This window comes from Cervus canadensis, chromosome X, assembly GCF_019320065.1.
Source record: "Cervus canadensis isolate Bull #8, Minnesota chromosome X, ASM1932006v1, whole genome shotgun sequence".
Lineage (NCBI taxonomy): Eukaryota > Metazoa > Chordata > Mammalia > Artiodactyla > Cervidae > Cervus > Cervus canadensis.
Window position 1 is genome coordinate 28,683,329 of NC_057419.1, and position 14,046 is coordinate 28,697,374.

General features: G+C 36.0%; 1 protein-coding gene across 2 annotated transcripts in view; it reads right to left on the reverse strand.

Moving 5' to 3' along the window:
• Positions 1 to 14,046, reverse strand: part of POLA1 (DNA polymerase alpha 1, catalytic subunit) — a 287,339-nt gene that overhangs the window by 167,415 nt on the left and 105,878 nt on the right. For both annotated transcript variants that reach the window (XM_043457864.1, XM_043457863.1), the window contains 4 exons: positions 10,671 to 10,703; positions 9,840 to 9,932; positions 8,436 to 8,641; positions 6,480 to 6,612 (listed from right to left, as the gene is read on the reverse strand). In XM_043457864.1, the coding sequence (XP_043313799.1) occupies positions 6,480 to 6,612; positions 8,436 to 8,641; positions 9,840 to 9,932; positions 10,671 to 10,703 (465 nt within the window). The remainder of the gene's footprint in view (positions 1 to 6,479; positions 6,613 to 8,435; positions 8,642 to 9,839; positions 9,933 to 10,670; positions 10,704 to 14,046) is intronic.

Genomic DNA, 14,046 nt, shown 5'->3' on the forward strand with positions numbered 1-14,046 from the left:
ATCTGGAAGTTCACGGTTCATGTATTGCTGAAGCCTGGCTTGGAGAATTTTGAGCATTACTTTACTAGCGTGTGAGATGAGTGCAATTGTGCGGTAGTTTGAGCATTCTTTGGCATTGCCTTTTTTGGGGATTGGAATGAAAACTGACCTTTTCCAGTCCTGCGGCCACTGCTGAGGTTTCCATATTTGCTGCACTTTGACAGCATCATCTTTCAGGATTTGAAATAGCTCAACTGGAATTCCATCACCTCCACTAGCTTTGTTCGTAGTGATGCTTTCCAAGGCCCACTTGACTTCACATTCCAGGATGTCTGGCTCTAGGTGAGTGATCACACCATTGTGATTATCTGGGTCATGAAGATCTTTTTTGTACAGTTCTTCTGTGTATTCTTGCCACCTCTTCTTAATATCTTCTGCTTCTGTTAGGTCCATACCATTTCTGTCCTTTATCAAACCCATCTCTGCATGAAATGTTCCCTTGGTATCTCTATAATTTTCTTGAAGAGATCTCTAGTCTTTCCCATTTTGTTGTTTTCCTCTATTTCTTTGCATTAATATAACCAGATATAACCCTGACAAAAAAGAAATATGAGTTTTAAGGCCAAGGCACAGGATACTTGGATACAAAAATTAAGACTATACATCCAGTCTTCTATGCAGCCTTAGAATTTCTCCTAATGTCTGCAACTCTCTCATCAAATTAACAGGTTACTTAAGACGGATGGATAATGGTTCCTCTGACTTAACGATTTATTTCTCAGAGGTTTCTCCACCTAAATAAATCAGGAAGGCACCAGAAATCATGGGATATACTCACACTGTCAACTTAAGTTCTCCAAAGGCAGAGTAAGTGAGCTTGTAAATAGAAAAGCCCCACGAGAGCAGGAACAGGTCAGCGCTTCCCATAGCTGCAGTCACAAGGTTCACAACAATTCTTGGCGCGTAGAGCAACCCAATGTTTGCAGAAGAAATTACTTCCTTCACTCCGTGATAATTCATGAAGTTCAAGCATTGTAAACTATTGCATGATGAGTAAGACAGTCACTGGTTCTAGGCCATCTGTCATTATTAGATGACTTTCCATTCTTCAAAAAAAATTCTAAAATAAGCTACATGTGCCAGAAGGGAGTGGTGAACTATGTGTTACAGAGAATCTGGAGAGGGAAAGACCTCTACCATTTGAGAGCAGAAATCATGGAAGAAGAAAACAAACTAGCACATGAAGGAAAAAAGAAATTTTAAGAAAAGATGACAGGATCAAGAATATTCAAGCAGGGAGAAAAAGTAAAAGTTAAAAGTAAGATGAGAAAAAATAGTCTATTGGACTAGAACTCAACATGCACTAAGGGAAGGGGTAGGTTTCAAAAGACAAGAGAAACGACCAGGAATAAGGTGTGTGTCTAGATCACCTATTAAGTGTGGTTGGCAGACCCCTGGGGGTTCCCGACACCTTTTCTCAGGCTGGAGAGGTCAAAAGTATTTTCCTAATAATATCATTTGCACTGGCGATGCAGAAGCAATGGTCAGTAAAGGTGCTGATGCCTTAGAAACATGAACCTGGGCAGACACACCAAACTGTACTAATACACATTGTATTCATCACTACCACACACTCATTTTTTTTTAAGTTCTTGGTCGTTGAATACAAAGTTATTATTTTGTGTGACAAAATGGGAAGTATGCACAAGGCACGTCTACTGTATACTCAAGAACAAACGATGCTCAAGGAAAGGCATTTGTAATATACAACTGTCTGAGTTACAAGCTAAACTAGCTGCCTTTCTCAACACAATTTTTACGTGAAAGAATGGCAGGCCAGCTATGGGTTACCCTAAGTTGAGCAGCTAGCAGACAATCACTCAAAAAGAACCAAGTGAGCCTGCCACTTCAAGGAAAATACCTGACAGTATATATTGCCTTTGAGAATACTGAAGCAATCAGGCACAAATTAGAATTTTGGAAAATTTGTTTCCATTCCTGTGAGCTTGACAGCTCCCCAATACTTGAAGACTTTTCTCATAAAAAGGGATGTTTTAAAATGTGGTTTTTGATAATTTGATAATTCATTGGTACAATGAAATGTACCAATATTTTGGAAGATCTGTAAAACTCAGGAAACAGACATTTAATGAATGATCAATATATAATATTATGCATGAGTAAATTATCAACTCAAAGCACCACACAGATGAATAGATTTTAATGTAAGAGAGTGAGATATGGTTTCCTACTTTCACACTGCAAATAACCTTTAAGACAATACCACTCAGAGTACTGGTATAGAATCAAAGAATACACACAACTATCTTAAGAAGTTACTGAAATAGTTCTCCTTTTTCCAACTACATATTTGTGTGAAATGACTTTTTTCCTATACTTGAACCAACACCAACATCACATCAGACTGGATGCACAAGCAGATATAAGAACCTAGATGTCTTCTGCTAAACTAGACATAAATGGGATTTGTGAAACAGCAAAATGACACAATTCCTGATTTATTTTTCTTTGTTTCAAAATACATATTTCTCATGAAAAAAAATATTTTTGCAATCATTTAATGGGTTTACTGACACTTTTAAATAAATTAATAAATGCTTTCCAGTTTTAATTTCTAACAGTAAATATCAACATAAGCTACATAAACAAAGGTTCTTGCAGTCCTCAACTATTTTAAGAGTGTGAAAATGTCCTGAGACCAAGAAACTGGAGAACTACCATAGGAGAATAAAAGGTGGTCCTCAAACACAATTGCACATCCACCCGCTATGTACACTTTCTAAATTATACACTCAGTGTAGGAGAGTGACTGCCTGGAAGAGTCTCCAAGTATTTGAACCTCCTCAAAGCTGCATTATGCAAAGTCTTGATTGACTTGGACGGGTAATACTGCATAGAAATCTTAATCAATATAACTCTACTTAAGAAAACTGTTATCTTCTTCAATTGACTATACTTCAGTGCAATGTTAAGAAATTCTGAATTTCATCTGACACACTTTCCAATTATTAGATTGGGGTTATTTGGGAATTTTACAAGCTAGTTTCAGAAGGCTTGATTTTTCTAAAAAATGCTTCCTGGTGGTTTAGGCTCAAGTTAGCCAGGGCTAGACAAATCAGCTCTGAGGTATTTCATGTTACTTTATGAAATATATTTAAGGTAAGATTGCAGCAGTTCAGAAAAATCACACAGTGTTTTTCAGCTGCTGTTGGCAACAAAGGCTTAAATCTCTACAAAGGTAAAGCTCACCACTTCATCCCTCCACCTGAGACTCACCTCCCATTTTTAAGCTGTACCGATATCACAAAGTCAATCTAATCTAATCTATATCTTATCATAAGGCCTTCCACAACTAGTCACGTACATGGACTCTTCCATTCCACTCTTCTTTGAAAGTGACAGAATGTAAAAACTTATTTACTCACAAGTTTAAACACTACAGATATTCAGACAAATGTTAATCAACACAGTCACTTTTGATATATAAAAAGCTTAATATAAACAAGCACAGGAATAGCTATGATATAGATAGTCCTTTCATAGAATTTACTGTACTTGCATTGACACTGCAGGAATTCTTCTTTATTTAAAAAAGTTTAAGCACATGGAACAGTATCTTTGCTAGACCATCTTAGCATTTTGAAAATACCAACTAGGTTTTGTTTATTCTACTTTATATCCCAGATTCTAGCACTGTGCATGTAAGAGGTACTCCATGTTTGATGGATGATTAAACAAGCAGAGGAATTCTTTCAATGCTCACTGAACAACTATTATTTGCCAGCTACCACACCAAGTGAAAAGACAGTAAGTAGGTTTCAGTTCTGCCATGGAAAAATATATGCACAGTCCAAATCACACTAAGTATTAACCAGTATTGTTAGTAATAAGAATAATATGTGACTTTGAGTTGGTAATTACTGAAGCTGAGTGATGGATACATGTGGGTTCAAGATGTTATTCTCAAGGAAGCTATGGTACATATACACAATGGAATATTACTCAGCCATTAAAAATTCATTTGAATCAGTTCTAATGAGATGGATGAAACTGGAGCCCATTATACAGAGTGAAGCAAGCCAGAAAAAGACCAATACAGTATACTAACACATATATATGGAATTTAAAAAGATGGTAACGATAACCCTATATGCAAAACAGCAAAAGAGACACAGATGTACAGAACAGACTTTTAGACTCTGTGGGAGAAGGCGAGGGTGGGATGTTCTGAGAGAATAGCATTGAAACAAGTATACTATCAAGGGTGAAACAGATCACCAGCCCAGGTTGGATGCATGAGACAAGTGCTCAGGGCTGGTGCACTGGGAAGACCCAGAGGGATGGGACAGGGAACACATGTAAATCCATGGCTGATTCATGTCAATGTATGGCAAAAACCACTACAATATTGTAAAGTAATTAGCCTCCAACTAATAAAAATAAATGAAAAGAAAAGATGTTATTCTCTTTACTTTGGTATAAGTTTTAAATTTTCAATAATAAAAACTTAAAAATAGCAAGGCTGAAGAAAGTTCCCGAGAACTCAGAGGTGGCCAGTGTGTCTCTGAGGCTAGGTTTCTCTGCACACTTGTAACACTGTCTTGTTACCCACAGGAGTAGATGATGGCCTGGGTCCACTGCCTTAGAGTGCAATGTTCTTTTGCCAGTAATGTGGTCATGTTGGGATTCAGCCTTCCTAATTCATGCCTGGAATCCCATGCAACAGAGGACCCACATTTCTAAGAAGGTAGATAGTATAAGGGATGCAATCTGCAGAACTGATACAAAAATTGATTAAAGCAAAACTGAAACAGTAACTCTTACACAAATTTTTAAGAGACAAAACAAAACCTGAAAGGAAACCACTCTCCAATGTAACAGGTGATTCCATACCAATAGGCATGCACTGCATCACTTAAAGTGAAGAGCTAGTGCCAAAATACACATCCTCTTATATTACTTATTTCTCATTTTTTGTACCTTTCACATGTAAGTGAATGTCATCTTTGTGATATTAAAGACATCTCAGTTAAGGGATAGGAAACAAATGACTTACCCTAAGAATAAATACAAACAAGGATATGCAAATAAAATATTCATTCTCTCTAGGAACCCAAGAAATGCAAATCAAATCCAATGATAAAATAGTGTTTCACATCCTTTATGGTAGCGATGTTTTACTTAAATATCACCAATGATATTATGACCAATGAAATATCTCTTATATAGTACAAGAAAATCTGTGGTGAAATTAGCACACACATTTTTTTTTATTATTAATTAGTGTCACTGCTTTACAAAGTAATCTGACAAGAGCCATATAGATACTGAAACCTTTTGACACAAATATTTTACCTTTAAGGACTCTAAACTAAGAAAGTAATTCATCCAAAAGCAAAAAGACAAATAAACAAAGATGTTCAATTCAGTAATTTACAAGAGCAAAAATTAAAAAATGTAATACTCAAGCAAAAATTTTAATTAAAGGTGTACCAGTGAAATGCAAGATTAAACATGATGATTTTTAAGGTTAATACCAGTATGTGGTAAAATCTATTTAAGTGAAAACAATTTAAAAATAATATACACTGTAATTGCTATCATGTAAAACTGTTTTAAAGAGTAAGGATGTGCAGAAATGACTCATTATTTTAGTATAGGGGCATTAAGAACAAGTTTTAATTCTATAAATTCCATTTAATGCCATCATTAGCCTCTTTCTCATCAAAATTCTTTTTAGTATGAGGTTTGACAACAAAATTTATTTATCACAAAATGGATAAAATGGTATTTGCGAAATTACCTTCTGAGTATGTAAGGATACTTTTTTTAAATGGAAAAAAAGAGAAAAATCTGTAACCTAACATCTTGAATTACACAGCACTTTTGGAAACAAAGACTTTCCTTTTCAAATAAGGTAAGAAAAAATATTCTCAATTTTCAACAACTAAGACTATCCATAAAGAGTAACTTTTACAGTTTAAAAAAAAAACCAACCACAAGTGGTTTGAATATATAGAAAACGCTAGCACCATCTTATGACTAAAGAACAACATCCAGAGACGCCTTCTGATTATAGTACCTCTGAGGATCACCTTCGGTAAAGTTGCACAAACACAGGCTCTCTGTCTAAGTTTATAGGCCTGCCCCCCAAACAACTATAACTTAGGAGGAATATGAAGAATGTAATACTCTTAAGTTCCTGAAATATCAATTATATCACTCCACAGCACCTCTGGACACGAGGCTTCCGTGAATAAAGAACTGAGAAAGAAGGACCTGCAACAGAGAGGGGAGCATCAGGGGCTGAGCTAGGAAGAGTGCTAAGCTAATACGCAGTCTGTGAGATAGTTGTTAAGCAGTTTTCATCACCAGCTAGAATTTATTTCAATTGCAAGGATGAGGTGGTTCTTCAACTATCTGAAGGAGGAGAAAAACACATGGCAGCAGCTGGGCACAGCAATAAATGCCACATTTACCTTGTTAATTTCAAACTGGCTCACTGGGACAGTGCCGTTTAGCACATTTTCTCCAATTTCTATTAACCTCTTCTGAATGTTTTCCACTATAGTGTCCCGGCTTTGATCTGAAAGAATCTGGCCAATGACAAAGCTGCCGGGAAAAAAAAAAAAAGGAGAGGGTTTGATTTTTTTAATATCATACTTTATTAATAAAGAAGAGACAAGGAAGATAAATGCCATTAGATTAACATGTGGACAAGAGCCATACTAAAAGCTAACATGAGGGTTAATGTCCAGAAGGCCGTTACTATTTGTTTTTTCAACATTAACTCTACCAAAGGTTTACCAACCTTGCAATGTCAGGTTTACCCTTAAACACAGAGACTTTTTTTTTTTTTTAATGAGGCAGCTAATGCTTCCTATTTTGTGTGTGGATGGAGAACAATATGTGTTCCATCATGTTTTTACACAATTATAAAATTCACAAGCAGCTATATTCTACTCATAGGTTAAAATCTGAGAAGACAAACTTTTCACTTCCCTCATAAAGCTCCAAGATATTATCTCTGATAGTATCTCTGCCCGAGATGACCACAAGCTAGAAAGTAGGAAAATAAAGTTGTTTATGCAAATCATTTAAAACTCAGAGATTTCAAACTTTTCTTTCTTTGGCTTTATTATATTTCTCAGTGTTCTCCAATCGTATTGCTATGCCTCAAAAACTTCATGTTATTCTATCAGATCCCCCCAAAAAAAGAGAAAAAAAGAAGAAGAAAAGGAGTAAGGAAGCCAATATTTTATCCATTTCTGAGAAAATGCAGAGCGAGGGTTTGACAGCTGCATTATAATTTGTCAGAAAAAGAACCCTGACAAAAACATTTGTATAGCTTTAATTACTAATACATTTCTAACTCAGAGAAATTTACTTCTATTATGATGCATCTTTTCTTAGAAAAGACAAAGCTGAAGAGAACACTCTAATCGACAGTCTATACAAAGTAGTTTCATCTTTGGGTACATTTGGGGGCAATGAAGCATTTCAAACTATATTTCATAAAAGGCTAACAGTGACCCACACTCAGATGATCAACTTTGCCTAATCAAGAGTAGTTTTGTAGAAGCAACAATTGCTCAATCTCCCAACTTGAAAGCAAGTGAAAGGCTGGAAAACAAGTAAAAAATGCTGATATTCAGCAACACAAAAATTAATTTAAAATTTCACTTTAAAGAAAAAAGTCCCTCTATTTTCAGAACTAGTCAGGTTCACAAAGCAGGAATTATCTGGAAAGATGGGACATAAAGTACCTGAAGATGTGTCTTTTTAAAATGGGTGCCTTATGTGGCCCTAAAACAAACAGGTCTTATTAGCACAATCTGCAGTCTCATGTATAAAACTAAGGGGTCAGTTATGACATTTATTATTTTGGAGGTACATACGGTATTTGAGAACCAGCTCTTAAATTAACCCGAGATTAGTAAGAACCTTTACACACAAATGATATGGGCAGGGATAGTCTCACGCCATGGCCCACTTTGAATCCCAGAACATTTGAAGCCACAACACAGGGACAACTTAACAATCATGGCCCTAAGGAGGCAGGAGGGAGATTCAGGAGCACAGTGTAAGGGACTTCCTACCTAATAGAAACAGTGAAGCAAAACAAAATTTAAAAAAGCTAACATCAATGAAACTCTGTAAGCATCTAAAATGTGAAGGTTTAACCTCATCATGACTGAAAACTCGTAAGATGCACCTTACAGCAAGCATCTCTTACTGAGCAAGTTTTGCTCTAAGTTTTAACCCGTCTGTAAAATTTCATTCCAAATCAGTAAGAGCTGTTAATACACAATGATACCAATAACAAAAAGAAGTTGTGTCCTTGTGCTTGGCAGAATCACAAGTGTTCTCCACATTGTTAATGCTTGAATTTTTTAAAAGCAAACAACAAAAGCGAAAATGAAAGCTGAACTCACTTTCCAGTGTCTTTAGCAAGATCACACCAGTCTCTTCTAACTATATCTAATCCTTTCACCTCCTGTTTTGTGACGTAATTCCCATCTGATGTAGGCTCAACAATCAGAGCAGCGTACTTCTTTTTCTTCAGCAGTAGCAGGGACTTGAAAATACCATCAATGTCTATTTCAAGCAGTTTGTACAACTTATTCACTTCACTTTTCACCTGTGAAAATTTCAACCATTAATGTTAGCTTCTCAAATATCTAATATGGAGAAGATGAACATGCTACAAATTCCCAAGAGTTCATCTAAACAGAACTAGAAGTCACACAAGACCCGAAGACATTTACTCAGGTTATATGGAAAACGGTATTATGTTTGGTATGATGCAAGAACTTTGAAAAAGCACAGGAACAAAAACAGATAAAAAGATATACAAAGAGACAATACTATAAATACATCATCTCACTCAACCAAAGGACAGAATTGGCAGGGTCAGCTACAGGAAATGTCTGAAAATTATGTAATAGTCTGTTTTCGAATCTAAAAACTAAATGCATAAGTACTTACCTTCAAACTACTGAATTAGAGATTAGATAGTCCAACAACTACATACATGGCCAGTAAAACTTTACTATTAAAATAGTGTCTAAGATCTCTCAGTACCTCCTATAGCACCATGACTTTAAGCAAATAACTATCTGCTGAACAAATAAATGAACAGCCACCTGCTCTCTATTGATAGGGTCATTGCACAGACCATCACCTCAAGGGAAAATACACAACTTTTCAAGGTCCAATGAGTACAATATGCCAAGCTTGTTGTTAAGTAAAGACTACAGCTCAAATTTCACACATTTTAGGGGAGATAGGCAGGAAGTTGTTAGCTTATAAGATGGTACCTTAGTTTTAGTTTATTGGGATAATATCTTAACAAGTAATCAAAAAACACCTAATTGTTAGATGAACTGCAGTTAGGCCACAAATGATTATTTTTTAAAGTTCCCTTGTCTTTTTAAATATATTTTAAGTATTCTTGTGAAAATTATAGATATATGCATATAATGTAGTTAGGTATGTATTTATCCATATCTATCACTGTATAAAATACATCTGAATGTAACTAGAGACATTTCTCCTTATGAATGACAATGTGATAGGAACTAACGTGATCACATCTTAAACTTACCAAACCTAGACTGTTTTCTAAAGGTAAAACATATCTATTACTTATGGAAAAACCAACTTTCTTTGATTTTTGCCCTCAAAGCAAATAACTAGAGTAGAAGTTGAAATAAAACAGGGGATGAAGAATCAAAGGCACTAAATTTATTATCATTTTCAGAAGGACACGTATATGTAGAAACCAGACACAATTCACAAAAGCAGGTGAAACATATAATTTTATGAAATTATCTCACCTTGTTTCCCAATTTAAACACTTCTTCCAGATTGGTGCTATTGGTGTTGATCATAATTGAATCTGTATCTCCATAAATAACTTCAAGATTCATCTAATGAAAAGCAAAAATTATAAAAATTAACAACAAAAACACCATGACCATCACACACTCAGTGAAACTCAAAATTTTCCATTATATAAATTACAGGTTCCAGATGATTTTTGAAGAGTTTACATTTCTTCTTGCCCATATTGTCAGTGTAGAAAGACTAAGCCCCAATAAACCAAAAAACACACAATAAAATCTCCCTGATTTTCTTAAAGCAGACAGTGGAATGGCAGAGGAAGTATCTAGTTTCAACTGAAATAAAATGTAGGACTGAATAATATAAAGATAAGAGACCAGGAAAGGGAGGGGTCTGTATTTACCAACTGTCTCTCATGCTTAATGGTCAGGGCAATTTATAAAGCAGAGACAAAATGGGGTTTTTTCAACCCAGTCCACAAATCTATATTAAATTCTTAGTAGTTAGCAGAATATGAAGAGTGCCAAAAAAAATCAATCATCACAAACAACACTAGAGCACATACAGTATAAAGGCCTGGAAGTAAACTCTAATTAGCACTGTTACTAATTTGCTAGAAACACTCACATATAGGCTTCAAGCAGCGGTTAGATTATATCAGTGTTAGTAAAAGAAAAAAGCTATAATCCATTAGGAGGGATTATAAATGTAAACCAGGCATCCTAAGAAGCCATTTCCAGTGTGTTTGGGTTACAATTTTCCTTAAATACAACAACATCACCAAGTATGGTATCTAAGAATTACTGTACAATGAAAATGCTTACCTTCTGAACCATCTCTTTTGTATGCATCAAAATCTAAATGAAATGAAAAAAAGTCAAGATTAATGCATTACATAATTACAAAAACCTAAATATATGCTGAGAGAGATAGGCAACCCCATGGTTTGTCATTTCCGTATATTTTAAAAGCTCTTGATGGTTTTCTAACTATAATCCTCAAAACAATATCATCATAATCTAAAAATCAGTTTGCCTCTATACCAACTCTTAGGCAGAGAGATGTTTGCAGATTTGCTGTAAAGGTCTATCTTTAACAAATATACATAATAGAATATTCTTTTATAATATGGCATAGAGGCAAACTACTCTTGATAGCAATATTTAAAAAGAACTATATGGCTAAAAACAACAACAACAATACAAAGATTAGCCAAGCACGTAAAACTTAGCAATCTTTCCAGTATTCAGGATGATAGAATAATTTTAGAAAGGGGGGGGGCCCTTTTCACTATATATCCCTGGAGCAAGCACAGTGCCCAGTACAAAGGTGTGGCTCAATAAACATTCAGTGAATAAAGACAAATAGATAGTAGATAATATCTTTGATAGGTCTGTCCCCAGGTATATACAGCTGTAAGACTAAAGGTTAAATAGGTTACAGTGTGGCCGCTGACAAAAATATATAAATTATCTTGGACTAGATCAGAAGCAAAACATATTTTACAAATGAAGGCCTCTTCAAAGGAGTAATACAACATCCTGAGCACTCAGTGTATGTTTGTTATGTATAAAATATATGGGCCAAATGCTGTGCTATGAGCATCTCATGCATTTTTTCATTTCATTCTCTAAGAGCCCTGAGACAGCCACTTATTAATACAACCATTTGTTAGAGACAAAAAACAAAGAGAAGATAATTAATTTGTCCTAGTAAGTGCCAGAGCAGAGATATGAACCCAGGGACTCTGACTCCAGAGAATGGGGCCTGAGTCACTGCACGCTATTGCCTCTAGATCAGCCTCCATCTTTGAAAGCATCACTCTTAAGCCAGAGACACTCTTTCAATGAGTCAGAGAGAAGATTTACTTCATTTACATTTCTTTTTCCTACCTCCAAGAGTCTTCCATGTCAACTCAGCTCAAACCTCATGGTGTTTCTGTTCTGGTTCTTTATGTTACAAAGCCCTATAAATGCTCACCTTAAGAGGATCTGTTATATCTACCCCTTGTGTTCCATTTCTATTGTACGCCTCCCCTTTGGTACAGTCTCCCAATGTTGTTCATGAGCTCAGTGTTCTAAGTTATCAGGAAAAGAAGACCTTTCTCCTGCCCTGGGGGTGGTGGATGGTGGTAAATACCGATCAGGCTAACCAATGGTTTTAACAGTGGCTATACAGTGGAACCATCCTGGGATCTTCTAAAATGCCACTACCTGGACCCAGCAATTTTTTTAAACAGCTCTCAAGATTATTCTTATGTTGCAGGCAGGGTTAAGGACCACTGGACTAAGATAATCGTGGTAATCCCATCCTGGAAACAGTTTTTAGCCCACAGTCTGTCCCCTCCCCAATTAGACCACAAGTTCCTGGAGGTCAGAGCACATGTTTGTGCTTCACATCTAACAAGCACCTGAAAAACTGTTGGCTAGCTGACTGATAGGTCTCAGAGTCATCTCAATCACTTTTCTACTAGATGTTAAAATCCAGTTAACTCATAAAAAATATTCACTCTCCTCCACTTCATCTTCATTTTTTAATATTTAAATTATAGGAAAATGCATTGTGGGAAAACACCTGACAATTCCTTTGAGGAAAAAGCAATAACACGATCCACCCAAGTCAAGGTAATCAGTGAGGACAAAACTACTTACCATGAGTTGTCTTCACCCTCTGCCCATTCCACCCTGCTGGGCTGGGCTTCCCTCATCACAATGGAGAGCCCCACAAGGTAACTATTTCCTGCTAAGTACAACACCTCGGGAGCAATCTGTCCATCTTTCACTCCAATTCCATGAGTGTACTAACCGATTTCTTCTGCTCTCCTTTTGCACCATGAACCAAACCTACTGTGTTACCCCCGAGTACACCTCCAATGGGAAGTGGCAACATTCACCTCTCAGCTCCAACACCCACCCTCACGCTGTCGTGCCACCAGCTCACAACCATTGATTTCCACACACGATCTGAGTGAGGCCTGCTACTAAAATGAGTTTCCCTTTGATGGATGAAAACTCTTGATGGATGCTTTGCAAACAAATGACAGAAAACTAGGCAAACTACTAAAACTATATATACTATTACATGTATATGTATGCCTGAGTCCCTTTGCAGTCCACTTGAAACCATCACATCGTTAATCAGATATACTTCAATATAAAATAAAAAGCTAAAAAAGAACTACACACACTGCAATTGCTTTTTTCAGCTAGTACTTTATTTCAGAGATTATTCCTTACTCACACATAAAGAGCAGTCTCAATTCTTTTTAATGACTACATAGTGTTCCACTGTACATCTCAAGCATGATTTAACTAGTGCTCTACTAATAAATGTAGGTGGTTCCTAATGCTTACCTTCATAATCACACTTTAATAATCCTTTTATTACATGTATACATGTAATTTGCCAATCTGCCAATAATGAAATAAACTCCTACAAGAGGGCTTACCAGGTCAAAGGCTGTATCTTTTTACAATTCTTGATAAACATAGCCAAACAAGTCTCCACATAGGTGGTACCAATTTCTGACAATAGTTTTAATCACCATCTTTCCTGTGGGCTACCAAATTCTTAGTATCTAGCAGAGGCCGTCTATGGGGTCGCACAGAGTCAGACACGACTGAAGCAACTAAGCAGCAGCAGCAGCAGAGGCCCTGGTACACAGTAGCTATTAATGAATATTTGTAGAATGCTCAATTATAAACCCCATTTTACAGATGAGGAAAACTAGGCGCTAATCTGGGCTAGACCTTATGTTTCATTTTCTTTTCATTATGTCTCCCTGCCTTGTTAAAAAGCCCATTCCACATGAATGTTCTGGAAGTCAAAAATCAAAAACTTATACATTACAGATATTTCCCCATTAAGGAAATGCATTTTATTAAAAAAAAATCCACAGGTATCCTGAAAGGTCTACTGGACACAAGGTACAATGATTACAAGATAACCGTTCATAAGTTCATTTCAAAGTGACAAGCCTAATATTAAAGCTACCCATTCTGACAGAAAATCATTTTCTAAGTGCCAGCAGCTAGAAAACAGGGCTATAAAGGCTTGCTAAATTCATTAATAAGGCAGTCTGCAGTTATCTGATTTCACAGCAACACCTGCATATTTATCTACTCATTACCAATTGGATGATGGAATTTTTTCAAGCACATTTCAAAAATCTGCCAACTTCAAGTGTAAAAAAATAAACTT